Source organism: Nomascus leucogenys, chromosome X (genome assembly GCF_006542625.1).
Source record: "Nomascus leucogenys isolate Asia chromosome X, Asia_NLE_v1, whole genome shotgun sequence".
In the NCBI taxonomy this organism is placed as follows: Eukaryota; Metazoa; Chordata; class Mammalia; order Primates; family Hylobatidae; genus Nomascus; species Nomascus leucogenys.
This window is the reverse complement of record NC_044406.1, coordinates 120,147,739-120,165,452: the sequence shown is the minus strand read 5'-3', so window position 1 is coordinate 120,165,452 and position 17,714 is coordinate 120,147,739. Positions and strand designations below refer to the sequence as shown.

General features: G+C 38.7%; 1 protein-coding gene across 3 annotated transcripts in view; it reads right to left on the bottom strand.

The window, feature by feature from the left end:
• The window catches only part of PHF6 (PHD finger protein 6), a 55,410-nt gene extending 38,089 nt beyond the window's left edge, over positions 1-17,321 (bottom strand). For 2 of the 3 annotated variants that reach the window (XM_004092524.3, XM_003272637.2), the window contains exons 1-3: positions 17,137-17,311; positions 12,848-13,031; positions 12,500-12,601 (exon numbers count right to left, since the gene is read on the bottom strand). In XM_004092524.3, coding sequence (XP_004092572.2) covers positions 12,500-12,601; positions 12,848-12,985 — 240 coding nt within the window. In that variant the 5' untranslated portion in view covers positions 12,986-13,031; positions 17,137-17,311. Of the gene's footprint in view, positions 1-12,499; positions 12,602-12,847; positions 13,032-17,136 lie in introns of all 3 variants that reach the window. The other variant, XM_030807098.1, reaches the window with a different exon arrangement.
• Positions 17,322-17,714: the final 393 nt, after the last annotated feature.

The following is a 17,714-nucleotide window of genomic DNA, read 5'->3' as shown; positions in this document are numbered from 1 at the left end:
GATGGGAACCAAAAACCCAAAATATACCAAAATAGTTTTTGGCTGGTTATAAATTTAAATCTGCCCAAAGTAACTGGTTTTAAGCTGCTATGGTGAAATATATGCATTTTGCAAATAACCAGTTAACTACAGCAACTCAGGACAGATAACTTTTTTAAAGCTTACTTTATTTTTATAGTCAGTTTCACTCAAGAAAGACAAGAAAGAGGAAGACATACCAATAAAAAATATTTTCAGAGTGGAAACTTCTTTACAAGGTTAGGAGTTGGAATTTTGCTAAATTAGAATTCCTAGGACCTATTTTACGCAGCATTCACATACAAGCAGTCAAATTTCTGGCAAGGTACTAACAAAATAGCAAAAATTATCCATAATAAAGCCAAAATACAATGTTTACATTTGCTTGCTTACCTATGAATACAAAAAGGGAAAATTATCTTAGTCTACCATGCTATATTCCAACCTCTAAAATGATCCTTTTTCTCTAAACTCCTATGGGACTTAAGATATATACTGTCCATTTTGGCTCTTATCATTTTACTCCATTATATGGCTGATTATCTTTATAAATACATAAATTTTATCAATCAATTCATTCTAGACATAATTTTTTTTGAAGACTAACACTGTGCCTTACAAAGTAGTGCTCAGTAAGTATGTCATTGCAAACATACTCTATTATTGAAGATCTTAATCTTATGGCATATTTTTTCTCATTCATGTTTCTAATACCTGCAGATTTAACATAATTATCTTCAGCTACTTCTAAAAATATTTAAACATTCTGATCTAGGACTGGGAATGGTGAAATTGGGGAGATCAATCCAGTTGGAGGAGCACAGAATGAACTGTGGCGAGAATGTTTCAGGGAAAAGATCGGCCCCGCTAGAAACAAGGTTGAGAACTAAGATGAGATAAAAAGAAAAATTATAGAAGCTGAGAAACCAGATAGGTGGCTAGTCCAGCTTAAAAAATGTTATAGGAAATAAAAATAAAACAAAGAGGCCTTCCCTAGAAAAAGGTGAAATAACTGGAAAATGGGGACCCCTCTACCACAAGGCACCTGGTTGGTTATACCCTAATAATGGCTCTAGTATCTCCCTTTACACAAAACATTTGCTCTCCAATTTACCACAGTCCCTACTGGGCCTTCAGAAGAATGACTGTCAGCTGCCATGTACCATCATGCTTGCACAGTATCCATGGCTCCCTCAAACGTGGGAAAATGAAAGTTAACCTGACAAAAACATGTTTTTCAACAACAATGGAAGACCTCTCCCCCACTCCCCCCCAAAAAAGGCCTGCCCTGTATATCAAATATTCTGTTGAGGGCTAATTTCCTGCCTCCAACATAGGCATACATGTTAATTCTCAGCTTATCCTGCTTGTATCCTGATTTTAAGTTCTTGATTTAGATAGAGGTGAAAACTTCTTCATTAATAATAATTTTTCTCTTACTCCCCTATTCAGTTTGCTACCTAGTCGACCTAGTAAACCTTAATCATTAATTACCAGCTTCAAATTAGGGATACTGGAAAAAGAGGTCCTGTCTTATCACAGATATTTGCATGGCGTCTCTATCATATTGTTAGAAGCTACACTAACTTAAGGTTCAATTGTGCAACATAAGCAGAGTCTCAAAGAGCTGATCCACTGATGAAAGAGGAACTAAGTCATGCATGAGAGGAGACACAAGGAACTAAATGGACTGAGACTTAGCTAATGTCGGGTAGGAGCCAGAAGCTGGGACATACCTGCTCCTCAGTCAACTTAACTAGGACAGGACTGAAATTCAGTTTGCAAAAAGAAGTCTTAAAGAGCAAAAGGAAAAATATTGCTTTCTCAGTAACTATAGGGGAGTAAAATGAAAATGAGATTGCCAACTTCTATGACAAGGCTCTTGGGGAAAAGCTGGAACCTAATGGTCAGATAGAGCCATAGGGAACTCACGGAGGAAAGGCTGTCTGCAACTCAGCTTTGTCCAGCTTCATCGTCCTATATCTAGTATGTCTGTCAGTAACTGACTACCAGTATATAGATACACATTCTCACAGCGAAGCAGTTAACTGTTCTCAAGAAACCTGCTCCCAGAAAACTGCTACAAATGCACAGACAAAGCAAAGGAGGGTACAAAAAAAGGTCACGTTCTTGAGCCTGTAGGCAAAGGAAAAAAATGCCAAAGGCTCTTGGAGTAGGGAACGCTGTACTGAGGATATTTGCACAGGAGATACGAGCCAAAAACAAAGTGAGAGCAGCTTACCTTACACAGGTGCTTGGCTTTTTGTTTTGTTTTTAGTAACACATAATACTACCTCCAATAAAAACTAGGAAGTGACAGTACAGTTGGGTGCAAGTTTTCAGAGATGCCCCAAAAATGCTCCTTAACTCCAGCTTCATTGCTTTATTTATAGTAATACCTCACATATCCAAATAACTAGACAACAGAGTGGCTCTGAATTATCTGGTTAACTGCTGTTTTAGTTTTTATTTGTTAAATTTACGTGTTAAAAATTCCTAAAAAAGTGCCACTTCATGGGATGGTGGAATATGAACTCATAACTGTTTCTGTTTGATCCTTTAGTTACTATTTTTTTTAAATACAGCATTTTGAAGGAGGTCTCATAAAAACACAAATTTAACACTACTTTTAAGGTTTAAATGGAAAGCCAGAAAACAACAGTGAAATCTGAAAGCTGTCAGTCACTGAAAAGTGGCAAGTTGCTTGAAAAACAGATTAGGACCTTAAATTCCAGGTGCTTCTAAAAAATAGGGCCACTGAAAAGTACTCATTAAATTTTTACTAGATTTAACAGACTAAATCTAAGTAGTTACTGAATAGATCATTTCAGATGTCTTAGAAATTGGAGGGAAATGAACTAAGCCTTAACCTCATCTCCTGACCTTGCTCAGAATATCACACACTCCAACTCTATCCAACTTTCTGCATCATGATTGATGAGGAATATAAATTATCTTATTGGAGTTTCCGAAGTTTCTTTTTGTGTATCTGAAAGATTCAGACAGACATTTTCTGAGCTCAGATTTTTATGTCCAACCTTTTCTCGGGTATGGGTTTTTCCAGCTGAGGGTACTCTAAACTGCTATGCCGCTTGCTATATTTAGTTTGTGAAGAACACCTCGTCCACACCTATGCTCAAATAAGTACCAAGACAGCCCCCAACACCAAGAATACATTTTGTTTATTTTATTGGTTTTGGATCTCCTCCATTAGCAAAAATAAATGAGGATTTTATAATGAAATTAATTGACAGTATTCCCAATTGCCAAAAAGTATTAAATGGAGGCAAATAAAAAAATTATGCATTAAAAAAATGTATTCAGTAATAGCCAAAGACCCAATTTTCTCCATCATTACACTTCCAAGTTTCTCTTTGACCTTACATTCATTCTCCTTTATCACCTCAAAAGTAAGTTCATTTTAATATAAATAACTGGTAAAATATCTGCATACATTAAAATTAATCTGCATGCCATAACTGGAGCTTTTAAAAAAATTCACATTTATATGAATACATTCACAATGCATGTACACTTAGCTACACAGATGACAATGAGGCCACTGAATAAATCTTCAGGAAGAAAATTTACCTCTTTTCCTCCCTACAGAAGGCATCCTGTGGGCCTAATCCACAGGATTTACAAACTTTGTTTTATTTACAAAAAAACTTTGTTTTTGTAAATAAAAAGTTTAATTAAAACACAGCCATGCTCATTTCTTTGTGTATTGTCTGTGATTTCAACTGAGACCACATAGCTTACAAAACCTTAAATATTGTCTGGTCCTTTACAGAAAGTTTGCCAACCCCGACCCAAGGCAATGGTCCATAATCAGGGTTGTTCATCAAAAATCACCTGGGAGGCCAGGCACGGTGGCTCACGCCTGTAATCCCAGCACTTTGGGAGGCTGAGGCAGGCAGATCATGAGGTCAGGAGATCGAGACCATCCTGGCCAACATGGTGAAACCCCCAACCCCATCTCTACTAAAAATACAAAAATTAGCTGGGCGTGGTGGCGTGTGCCTGTAATCCCAGCTACTCGGGAGACTGAGGCAGGAGAATCGCTTGAACCAGGGAGACGGAGGTTGCAGTGACCCAAGATCACACAACTGCACTCCAGCCTGGCAACAGAGTGAGACTCCGTCTAAAAAAAAAAAAAAAAAAATCATCTGGGAACCTTTTTCAAACGATTATGTCTGCAACACAACCCCCACCCCTGCCCCTTTTCTGATTTAGTAGAGTTGGTTAGGTACCACTGCTCTAACAATTTAGTAGCACCAATAGTCATCTAGAATCTTCAGCTTCTGTGATTGCAGAAAGCAAAGTGGCAGCATTCTATACAATGTGGGTATTCCATTTTGCCCCTACTGAATGCTAAGTAAGTCACACAATCTACTATAAATAGCACTGGCATTTAATACTTATTTAATATTTTTTGACCACTTCTTCCTCCTTGAAACTGTTTGTCTTTGACTTCCATAGCATCACTCTCCTGGTGGAACACATTTCAACTCTCGTTTTCTATGGAGCCTTCTGACTTCTCATAATTAACTGCGATCCTCTTTCCCAGCTCTCCTGTGCCATTCTTTACATACTTCTAAGGCTAAACCATATTTATTCATGTTTACGTTCAAAGTACCTAGCATTGTGCTGGTAGAAAGTGGGCACTCAAGTATTTGATAAACAGATAGGTGGATTCTAAACTCTATACTATATGGGGCCTTGACAAATATAATACCTAAGGAAACAACAAACACAAAACCATACTGAGGGAGTGAAGGCTGGAGAAACATGAAAACTCTCATGTTTGAGGCATACACAGCTCTCCATTCTCTGGAAAAAAATAACCAACCTCATTTTTCCCTCTAAATTACTCTCCTCCCTTTTCAAACTGCTCAAGTTGTGAACAACACTAAAATACTAATTAACCAAAAGAGAGGAATTTTGTGCTACGCCATGACTTCCCTGGTCAATTTATACCTAGCCTGTTATTAAGGCTTCACGCTATTACCCAGCTGAAGCCCTTTCCATCTTCAAAGTCCACCAACAATGAGCGCCCACTTATTTATTAGAACACTTGAGCACAAAGAAGACATCAAGCACCATATTAAGAGTTTTCTATGCATTATCCCCACGTCATGCTAGGCTGGGCAAAGAGAATACAGTCTTACTCTCCCAGAGTCAACAATACAGTGGAGAAGAAAGGCTTGCACATGTGTATCAAATACAGTACATATTGTGTTATGCTATATGACAGAAATGAAGTGTGAAGTTTGAGCTGGAGCTCAAAAACAGACAGAACTTTTGAGAGGCAGCTAGGAGGAAAAAAGAGCCGCAAGCAGAGGTGAACATCAGAACATGCACCGCAGTGGGGACGGAGACAGGATGCTTGGAAAACCTAGAGGAGAGAGAATGAGATAAGGATGGAAAAAGTGGGTTAAGACAAGACTTCTGAATGGCAGGCTGAGGCCTCTGGACATTATATTGTATGCAGTAAGAAATCATGAAAGATTTCCAGTTAGGGAGTAGCATTAGCTTTTAAAAGCAGAGATCAAGTTAACTACCAGTAGTATGTTGGAAGGGTGGGAGGAGCAAGACTGGACATAGGGTAGCATTAAGAAAGAAAAGGCAGGCTGGGCGCAGCGGCTCACGCCTGTAATCCCAGCACTTTGGGAGGCCGAGGTGGGCAAATCACGAGGTCAGGAGATCAAGACCATCCTGGCTAACACGGTGAAACCCTGTCTCTACTAAAAATACAAAAAATTAGCCGGGCGTGGTGGTAGGCGCCTGTAGTCCCAGCTACTCGGGAGGCTGAGGCAGGAGAATGGTATGAACCCAGGAGGCAGAGCTTGCAGTGAGCCGAGATCGCGCCACTGCACTCCAGCCTGGGCGACAGAGTGAGGCTCCATCTCAAAAAAAAAAAAAAAGAAAGAAAGGGAAGGAAAAAAAAGAAAGAAAGAAAGAAAAGGCAGAGACATCCCACAAATAGAACTGATGTGACTGATATGGAAGAAGGAAGTGTTGATGGTAAAGGATTCAGAAGGAGAATCAGGTTTCAGGGAGTGGGCATGGTGGGGGGTGGTGGTGACGGATACTGGTTCAGACACGTTGAGTTTAAGATGCCTGCAGGACATCTATGTAGAGTAGACAAATATGCTGCCATTATTATACTTCATTCTGCAGTGACTACTGTATATCACCTGTCTCCTGAAAAATCCTGCTTTTACCCTTCCCCATCCCTTCCTATCTGAGTTGAAATTCTTCTCTAATGTTGGAAGACCCTGCAATCATCCCACATTACTCAACTGGAATGGGTCTCAAAGACCCATTCTGGTATGGCTAACCTATTAATATTTCCTAGACTCATTCCATTTTTTTAACCTTACCAGCTCTAGGAAGCAGTCTGAACTATCTCAATAGGTAAGACTCCTCCCAGACAGAAGACACCCTGTTTCTTTAAAATGCTAAGTACTCCACTGGTACTGAGTAAATAACAAAGTGAAGACTATGTGGAAACGGTCTTTTTATTTTCAGAGGCCACAAAAATATCTGGCGGGTAATAATCACAATATTCTTACATAGGATGTATATAGGGTTTTTGTCCTAAAAATTAACAAGATATTACTATTTAACAGAACATATTACTAGGAGTCTGATTATGTCCTAAATTCAGTACTATTTCCATCTTTATTAGAAAACTGCTAAGCTGTAATCCTTATGTTTCTTTAAATGTGATTTTGGAGTGGGTAGCTTAAAAGATAGTCTAGCGTAACCTGGTGATTAGGAGTTCTGGCTTGGGAGTCAACTGACCCTGGATTCAACTCACCTGAGCCTCAATTTCCTCACATGTAAGATGAGAATACTTCCCTATATCACAACATGATTATCAGCATTAAAAAGGATCATGTAATTAAAAAACTTAGCATAGTCCCTAGCACATGTTAAGTGTCTAACAAATATTAGCTATTTCTACTACTAGAAAAAGCAGGAAAACTGTTCAGAGGATTTCATAAGACACGAGTAAAATTTAGTTGGAAAAAAGGGAACGTTTAGGAGTGACCTGAGGACAGTCATCAAGTATATGAAGAGTTTTTTTAATAAGAAAAAAAAAACTCAAATATTTATTTAATGGAAGGAGACAGATCTAAAATGGCTTTAAATTAAGAGAAATACTTAATTTATACAGAAGGATGAATTTCTCAACTCTGAAGAGTGTTATATATTACTGGTCTTGTTTCAGGTTACTTAGGTAGAATCACAATTTCTTGATATATTTAAGAACGGCAAAATTTTTTTTTTTTTTTTGAGACGGGACCTCACTCTATCACCCAGGCTAGATGGATACAGTGGCACAATCATAGCTCACCACAGCCTCGAACTCCTGAGCTTACGCAATCCTCCCACCTCAGCCTCTTGAGTAGCTAGGTCTACAGGAACAAGCCACATTTCAAAATTTTTAAACTTTTGTAGAGATAGGGGTCTCACTTTGTTGTCCAGGCTGGTCTTCAACTCCTGGCCTCAAGCAATCCTCCCAGTCGGCCTCCCAAAGCACTGGGATTACATGTGTCAGCCAATCCTCAGGCCAAAAATCTTATCTTGAGTGGCTTGTAGGAAATCTTGCCTAGGGGTAAGACAGGTGAACTAAATGGCCTTCTGAACTCTTTCTCTTCTTGTAATCTGTGATATAATCTGACACCGGTACCAATTAGAATAATAGCTATCTGCAGAGGCAGGCGGATCACCTGAGGTCAGGAGTTTGAGACCAGCCTGGCCAACATGGTGAAACCCTGTCTCTACTAAAAATACAAAAAATTAGCTAGGCGTGGTGGTGGGCACCTATAATCGCAGCCACTGGGGAGGCTGAGGCAGGGGAATTGCTTGAACCTGGGAGGCGGAGTTGCAGTGAGCCGAGATCATGTCACTGCATTCCAGCCTGGGCAACAAGAGCGAAACTCCATCTGAAAAAAAAAAAAAAAAAAAAAAAAAAAAAAAGAATAATAGCTATCCAATGTAGATAGTAGATACCCTTAGTAATCTCACCAGCTAGCTTCATCCAGAAACAGTAAATTCTTCAAATATCCTTCTCTCAAGTATCTCCTTAAACAAATTCAAAAAAGCAGTGATAACTCATAATTTTACTTGGAAATTTGCATTTCTTGGCTAGATGACTGGAGTTAAGTAAGAATAGATGGTACAGATGTGGTATCTCCATATGGCTTCAGTAGAAACTGGAAATCATACTGGAAAAATATATATCTGTCTAAACTGCAAAAACAGGGCATCAAATCATAAAAGCCTCAGTACTCTGGCAAATTTTTCCTGGTCCATCTTGGTGCTATATAATTAAAGACCGTGTAAAGGAGATGAAAATGTTCATGCAGAGTGGCTTTCCTCCTTTGATCCTTGTGGCTGACATGAACCTTGGAAAATTGCCTGTGGCAGCAAGAACATAAAAACCACTCACACCTCCTGCTCTACTGAGCCCTCTCATCCTCAACTCTGACCCACCTGGCTGTTGATACATACACTTTCACCTCAAGCCCTAGCCTCCTTATCTCTCTGTTCTTTTCTTTGGGGCAAGCGAGCAACTTTGGAGTCAACACCAGGTACAGATTGAAATTTGACTTGAAAGCACTCAGGGTTTAGTACTCCAGTTTTCGATGATTTTGAATGAGTGTTCATGACCTACTTTTCACCTAGAAATCCAGATGAACAGGAGCCAGAGCAAACAGGTTCACGGGATAAAATGCCTTAAAAAGTCAATTAGGGGCCAGGCATGGTGGCACACGCCTGTAATCCCAGCACTTTGGGAGGCCGAGGCGGGTAGATCACCTGAGGTCAGGAGTTCGCGACCAGCCTGACTAACATGGTGAAACCCCGTACTAAATACAAAAAAATTAGCTGGGCATGGTGGCGCATGCCTGTAATCCGAGCTACTTAGGAGGCTGAGACAGGAGAATCGCTTGTACCTAGGAAGCAGAGGCTGCAGTGAGCCGAGATCGTGCCATTGCACTCCAGCCTGGGCAACAAGAGCGAAACTCCATCTCAAAAAAAAAAAAAAAAAAAGTCAATTAGGGAAGCTGATTACCTAGTTTATATGCAGTTTATCTAGTTACATAAAGCTCTTCACTCTTTCTTCCCCCCTCCTATTTGATTCATAGCCCTTTTATTGCTTAGACAAATTGACACAGGGAATAGTAGAAAATCAAACTTAAATATAGAATTTTGGTTACCTGATAGCACATCATGTAAAAATGATTTAATGAAAGAAGCAAAACTGAAAGCTAAAAGGAGTTTCAAAAATTATTTCAAACCTAAACGTATAAATGTTACACTCCTATCCCCTATATAAGTTGTTTAAACTGTGACATTCTAAGGGAAGGAAACGGAGCAAAAGTTCTTCCCTTCTGCCACTATTCCTCAGTGCTCACGCCTGGAATCCCAGCACTTTGGGAGGCCGAGGCGGACAGATGGTCTGAAGTGAGGAGTTCAAGACCAGCTTGGCCAACGTGGCAAAACCCTGTCTCTACTAAAAATAAAAAATAAAAATAAAAATTAGCCAGGCATGGTGGCACACACCTGTAGTCCCAGCTACTCGGGAAGCTGAGGCAGAATTGCTTGAACCCAGTGGAGGCTGCAGTGAGCCGAGATCGCACCAATGCATTCCAGCCTGGGCAACAGAGCAAGACTCCATCTCAAAAACAAAAACAAACAAAAACAATAAGTGGTGGCTACTATTTGTCAAGTCCTAACCATGTGCCCAGCACCACCTTAAATCCTATATACTTCCTCTTTTAATTCTGGCAATAATTCTGGGAGGCAAGTACTGTCATTATCTATCCCCTTTTGCAGGTGAGGAAAACATGGCCTGGAGAAGTAAATAACTTACTCAGGATCACCTAGCTAGTAAATGACAGAGCTGGGATTCAAACTCAAGTCTGTTACTAAAGCTTGTGTTCTCATTTCCCAGTATTGTTCCATTCCCTAGATCAAGGAACAAGTTTCGTTATTTATAACACACTACACTTGGGGAAAAAATTATCTCCCTACACTATAACACTAAAAATTAATCAAAACAATTTATAATAGTAAAACTCATACAAAGTTCTGATGCTTTAACAAATAGGTTCAAGGCCGGACGTGGTGGCTCACGCCTGTAATCCCAGCACTTTGGGAGGCCGAGGCGGGTGGATCACGAGGTCAGGAGATCAAGACCATCCTGGCTAACATGGTGAAACCCCATCTCTACTAAAAATGCAAAAAATTAGCCAGATGCAGTGGCGGGCACCTGTAGTCCCAGCTACTTGGGAGGCTGAGGCAGGAGAATGGTGTGAACCCGGGAGGTGGAGCTTGCAGTGAGCCAAGATCGTGCCACTGCACTCCAGCCTGGGCGACAGAGCGAGACTCTGTCAAAAAAAAAAAAAAAAAAAGCCCCAAATAAATTAAATCTCCACTGAACTTGGCAACACTGACAGATGTATGCTGTTGCTTCACATAGTGTAACACTAGGCATTGCATTTGTTAATAATGTTTCAACATTAGGGACCAAAACTGCTTTTGTTCTGACTATACGAGCTGTGTCAAGTGACAAAATGCTAACAAGTCAGGATACAGAAATATTTTCCAGGGATATTCATAATGTCAAGCAATAAATAAAGGGGTAATAAGGTTTACAGCACAATCACTTTCAAGTAAGTATCATTCTTTTTTATATCTGCATTTATTTTAAGGACTAGGAAATAAAAACATAGTGCTATGGTTCTCAGAAATCAGCACAGTAACGTGAAGAAACCTAAAACCACCAAATAAAATTCACATTTAAAAAACAGGACTTTCTAGGCTGAGCGTGGTGGCTCACACCTATAATCCTAGTACTTTGGGAGGCCAAAGTGGACAAATCACCTGAGGTCTGGAGTTCAAGACCAGCCTGACCAACATGGTGAAACACCGTCTCTACTAAAAACACAAAATTCGCCAGACATGGTGGTGCATGACTGTAATCCCAGCTACTTGGGAAGCTGAGGCAGGAGAATCACTTGAACCCAGGAGACAGGTTACTGTGAGCCGAGACCGTGCCACTGCACTCCAGCCTAGGCAACGAGAGTGAAACTCTGTCTCAAAAAAAAAAAAAAGAAAAAAAAGAAAAAAGAAAAGAAAAGAAAAAGGAAAAGGAAAAAAAAAACCCCAGAGATTTCTATTACTATCTATAGTTTTTGGGATGGGGAAGATAAACATTTTCACACTTAAGGTCTCACTACAACAGAAATGGTTTGACCTCTGAATTCTCATTTGTACTAATACTGATATTAGGATTTGAGACTATCCTAAAGCAAATCCCAAATGTCATTTTTGAACCCATATTTCTTCATATTGCTTTTTATGTAAAACGATTAATAGAAGACTACTTTTCAAAACATATTATTCCTGCTCATCAAAATGATAGCGCCCCCCTTCCCATTACCATTTCATCCAAAAACTACCATCTCAGAGTCTTTGTGAAATAAGAGGTTATTTAGTAACCACAAACACAGTTATATGTTTGGCAAAACCCATATTTTAAAAAGTGAAACTGGATAGCAAAGCTATTAAAGGTGCATTTATGGATGTAATTTTAATAAAGTGTTCAAATGAGAAAAATAAAAATAAATCTTCCCATTAATTGTTTCAAAGTACCCGGGCACGGTGGCTCACGCCTGTAATCCCAGCTCTCAGGGAGGCAGAGGCGGGAGGACAGCTTGTGCCCAGGAGTTCAAGACCTGCCTGGGCAATATAGCGAGAGCCCGTTCTCCACAAAAAGGAAGGAAACAAAAAAGACAAAAAAAAATTGTCTCAAAGTAAACCATAATGTGTCATAAGTACCAACTGAGATGACACTACTATTCCAGCAGAGCAACGTAATATCTTACTAATATGGTTATTGGTAGTGAAGACAACTACAGGAACATTACTGTAATGCAGCTTCAGAAAAGCTCCTGTGAAATTCACTGAAAGTTATCTAAAGTCATAAATGTTGTGTTATACAGCTGAACTACAGTAAAATACTTTGTTCAGCAAGTACTAACATTTTCCTGTTGAGAGGCTACTGTCACGTTCATTTGTAATGACCATAACTTTATGATGGAGATGAAAACATACAGAATTATGAAAAATAAACTTGAATGAAGCCTTTAACACAATATATACTCAAATTAACCAAACTGTTTTCTAAGTTAACAGCCTCCAAAAAGATTTTAATTCTCTTTGAAAAGCAAAAAAAATTGAATAGTATAAATATTGACTCATTCCTTTTTTGTTGAGTGGTAAATAAGATAAACCCGGCCTTGGATTTTGCTGGCTCAGACCAAAAAAAAAAAAAAAAAAAAAAAAGCCTGCAATTTAAAATTATACTCAGTTAATAATGCAATACACTCTAAAATAAGCAATTTCCTCTTTAATGAGTTTAAATAATTTTTATTCTCAAGAGGCAGAAATACCAACTTACCAGCTTCGTGCCTCTTTTAATTTCCTTTTGGACATCTTCAATAGAAAATCCACCAAGACTTTCATTATCAGAGTGTGATGATACCAAAGCAGATGAAAAGAGCTATAAATTACATTTAAAAAAAATTAAGGTTCATATATAAATTAATTACAGTAAAACAGTAAATAAGAGGTTAAATTTAAATGGTAATTTTCTACTAAAAATGGCATAGCATTAGTGATAAACCATTTCTTAAAATTTAACTGAGTTTTTTTTGGTTTTTGGTTTTTTTAGTATTCAGGAACATTCATGTGTTATTAAGAGTCTCATGAATCGTTTCAAGGTCTCTGTTGCTGCCGGTATACTTACCATGCACTTATGGTGCGCTGCCACCTTCTGGTTTTCAGATATTAGTAACTGTCCACATTCCTTGTCTCTATTTGACTTACAAAAGCCACATTTGCGCTGTCTTGTAGGCCCTTTTTTCTGTTCAACTGAGCTTGACATGATTTTTAAATTGTCTTTAGAATGCCACTTTAAGCCTCAAGAAATGCTACAGAGAATAAGAAGGGTGACAATGTTAATTTTATTTTAAAATCAGTTTATACATATTCATGAAAGTTGTTAAAAATTTGACCTAGGTTTTAATATACACATTTTTAAATGTTTATTTAGTATAGACAAATTAAGCCACTCTAAGCCCCAAGAAATGCTACAGAGAATAAGAAAGGTAACAAAGTTCATTTTGTTTTAAAATCAGTTTATACATATTCATGTAAGTTGTTTAATGTTTGACATAAGTTTTAATATATACATTTTTAAATGGTTATTTAGTACACATAAATTAACATTAAAACCTAAGATGCCTCTGTAATAAATACAGATAGACAGATAGACAGATAACAGACAGCTAAATGAAGTTTAGAGTAATTGAGAAAAATCAAACTGCTCCCAAATTGGAGGATATGTGAATTAACTGACACTATTTCTGTGTGGATAAAAATGTACAATGTATAATATTAAATTATCCCCTGCTGGCATAATTAATGTAAAATATTTTCATGTGTAGCTAGGTGCCCTTTCAAGGCGATAAAGAATTATACCTCTTAAGAACAGGGTAAAAGCTACTAAGGAAACTTTAGAATACTCCGTGGGAACAGAATTCTGTAATTGAACAATTTCTTAAAGTTCACATATTGATAAAACAATAAAAGTAAAATGAATTTACCTAACTATGACTTTGGTGCACTTTAAAAATTATTTCTGAGTTTAAAAAAATCAGGAATATGTCTTTAATAAATTAATTTTTGCTATTCTATTCCATTTTCAAGTAAATAAAAAGGCTTCTGACAGTCTATTTAAAAATGCAGACTTTAAGACCCAATTATTTATAAAACCACCATATCATATGACTAAGATTTACTCCAAGCCTGCTTATCAATTAAAGTCACAGACTGATAGTGGTCTTCTAAATGTAGTAACTTCCATACTTAAATTAGTAATATTGTGTAAAGGAAGAAATTTTTTTCTGAATGAGCCTTAAATTTGGTCACATTTTCATTATAGGTAGTACGGTATAGTCAAAAAAAAGGGAAGGAAAACTCTAACATGAAAGGTTTCAGATTTAGATAATCAATCTTAATATGGATTCTTCAGAAGAAATTTAAAACCAGTTACTTGATTTGTATAGTTTTCCCAAATCAACAGGACTAAGCAGTTCAAGATCCAGGTTGCCACAACACATGTCACAATCAAGAAAAATCTCAAACTTTTGTCTTAAAATTAATTTACTAAATTCTTTCAATTTGTCTATACATTTGAACAGCTTCATAATACTATGTTGAAAAAAAATTGTCTAACACTATATTGCAGCTGAGAAGCACTCGTTCACCAACAAGAACAGTAGCAGCTGTATGCTAGGAAGGTAATATCTACAAACTATTCAGTGCTTTTCAATATAAAATTCAGATACTTAATCAAAATTTAACCTGAAGCCACAAAGAAAACATGTCTTCTCATCCATTTATGTCTAGAATTTTCTTTTTAACACAACTTCAAAGGCCCTGACAGTCTCTGCTTTGATAGGTTTAATAAACTCTTAATGCTATCTATAATTTTAAATATCTCGGTCTTCCAAGTAGCAACGGATACTTTACCATAGTATTGTATTCACAGCACTGGCTATAAACCGTGAAACTGATTGAAAACAGGCAGCAAATACTTTTAGGATTAAAGAAAAAAAAAAGGACATAACAGAGAAACAAAAGAAACAAAAGGGAAGTGTGTTTGCATTTGCTCAGGCAAGTATGTGTTCGGTTGCTTTATCAAGAGTATACCTGCCCAAATTCTTAGAATTAACTATGCAAAATACCAAAATCCATAAATAGCATCAGAATTTGCTATTATATTTGAATTCTAAATTAGTTTCTTTACTACTATGCAATGAATAGTAGGCACTCTGAAATCACCATAATAATTTATTCAGCATTACTCCCGGTCATCCTGACCAGTTGAAAGGATGGCACAGTATAAATCAAATCCCGTACAGACATCTTTAATGTGTAATTTCCATACAATCCTAGCACTGGCTATAAAGCTGGCTTAAGATAAAGAAAATTTCTAGAATGGAAAAAATCACTTCATATTCTTAAAATTAATTCCGAAATGGCATCCCCAAAATTCTATCTATATTTAATTCTGCCTCTTCCAATTTATAAACAGGCTAATTTCTCATCCTAATTTTGAGAACCTGCTTTTCTAGATATCAAAGACCCCAAAATCTAAAAGAGAAAAAAGGTACACTTTATTTTGCATTCAAAAATATTCTAGTATTTTTTCTGTAATCAGCTTAAATTTAATTTGTAAAGTAAGAAGAGCCACAAAAAAAGTGCACCAAACCAATTAAAAACTTTCCCCAATGTGCAATGACTAAATGGATTTTTCCACTAAAATTCAAATAATACATCTGCGCATATCTTGGTAATTTTTTTAGTCTCCTTGTAAAACATGAAGTGGAGAACATCATGGAAACAATGACTCCTAGCAAAAATGTCTTTATCATAAAAGTACAGATTTTTATCTAATGTTGTCACATTTGTGGTCTCTACTTAAGTAGAATAAGGGCATTCCAAGGACCAATACTAAGGGGTTCATAATGATCCACAGCCATATGGCATTTTAATTTTAGTCTAAAAGGTTTTTCAGGCCATGCGGAGATCAAAGTTTGATGCTTTCACGCAACAATGAAGCCTTTTCTTTAAAAGAAACATCGCATTACGGAAAATACTACAAAGCAGAAATAAAGAGGCAACAATAACAGCGTGAAATACATAATTTAAATGCCTGGAAAAAAAATAAAAGCTAGATTAGTTAAGCTGAAGCAATCAATGCATTTCTGATTTTCCAAGATGCTGCGAAGCACCAAGGTAGAAATAACCTGAAACATCAGAGAGAGCATTCAAGAACCAACTCCAGAGCTCATCAATGCCTGGTATCTGAAAAAGCATTTTCACAGAAAAACAAACAAAACAACAAAAACTGCAGTTCCGGAAGATTAAAACATTCCACGCGAAAGCAAGCTGAAATATACAAATCAAAATAGATAACAAACGTGATTCCCCAAAGAAGCAGTATTTCTAACAGGAAAGTTACAGTGGACAGAAATAAACGAGTAAGATGTACCGGAAGGGCACCTGAATTTGGTTGCACGATATTATTACATGCTTCGCACTGCTTTTTGCGGTTATTCAAAAGGAAACTAAAGGAATTTTCCAGTTGTTTCAAACCCAAGGGTAGAGAAAGAATTTGAACAGTATAAATAAGACATGACATTACGTAGTAAGGCGATGAAAATAAAAGATTTTCTAAAAACAAACGATTTTTTAACTTCCACGCAGAATATCAAAACGAATGGAAATTGGAAAAGAATACCGTGGTGTTCATCCATATAATGAAAGACGGTACACATAAAGTACCGGATCCTCTCCGTTATTTATTCCCCCAATACACACTAGACTCCAAGATCTCCCTCTAATCAAGCGCTAAAGTCACAAAACTATCTTCCTCTAAAACACTTCAGCAGGTTCCTTTCCGTCGTAAAGTCAGGGTCCCCTAATCGTCCTTTTCCAATCCTCCCGAATCCAGGAAAATATCATCCTACCACTTTCTTTATGCCCCCCTCCCCCAAGAGTTAGCCCTCTCACAGTCTTCGTTGTAAGCTTCCCCTTATACCTCAGTTTCACCCCTAATTCCCCCCACCCCGGAGTTTTTCCTCATTCCGTAAGGCTCTCTCTCGCCATCCTAACAATTCTTCCTCTTACTCTTCCCAAACTGGGAGTCTCCCTCCTTCCCAAATATGTTCTAAGCAATGGCAAAAACTAAAAATTCCCAGTTTTTTCCCTCCTCAAATGTTGCGCCCCCTCCCCCGAAGTCTAGGCGTAAGCCTAACCTCTCCTTCTGCACCTCCAAAGCACTTTCTCAGCAGCCTCTCCGCCAAGCGCCTACAGTGAGCGGCGCTTCTGGGGTCCCTGACAATAAAGCGAGACCACCAAGAGTCCCCTTTAACAACGGGCAGGGGCGGCGGCCTGGCCACCGCCATCCTCCTTGTCTTCTCCCGCCGGGCAGAGAATGGGGGGCCCCAGGGTTCCGTGGGGACTCACCAGCAGGGCCCAGAGGCGGACTGCAGGAGAGAAGCGCCAATGAGGGTAAAGAGAAAGAAGTCGGTCTCGGTTCTCCAGCAGTGCCTGAGAGCGGGGCTCTGTCGCCGGAGGTTGTTTCCTTTCATTCGAGGAGAGACGGGCTCGCGGAGCGCCCTTACGTCGCCCCCCTCGCACGCACGCGACCCACAGAGCGTTTATACGTCCCGAGCGCGCCGCGGGCCCTGATTGGCCACAGAGAGGGGGCAGTTGAAGCCGCAGAGCCACAGCGCATGTGCAGAAACCACCCCCTGTACGGCTGAAGGCGGCAGGCCCCGCCTCCTGTTCGCGCGCGGACCTTCTATTCTCCGCTCCGCCGCTCCGCCGCTCCGCCGAGCGTTTGGGGGCAGGATCCGAGGAGACAGAGAAAGAGATTCAAAGATATAGCTGTGGGCTGGGCGGAGAAGGGGCAGGATTGGGACGGAAACCGTTGGACAGGGGCCCTGGGTAACCAGTTCACAACAGTGATTCACGTAGACAGGCCTTATCCCTTGCACTTGTTCGCCGAGGCCTTTTCACATCCATTATTTCATTGTACTCTC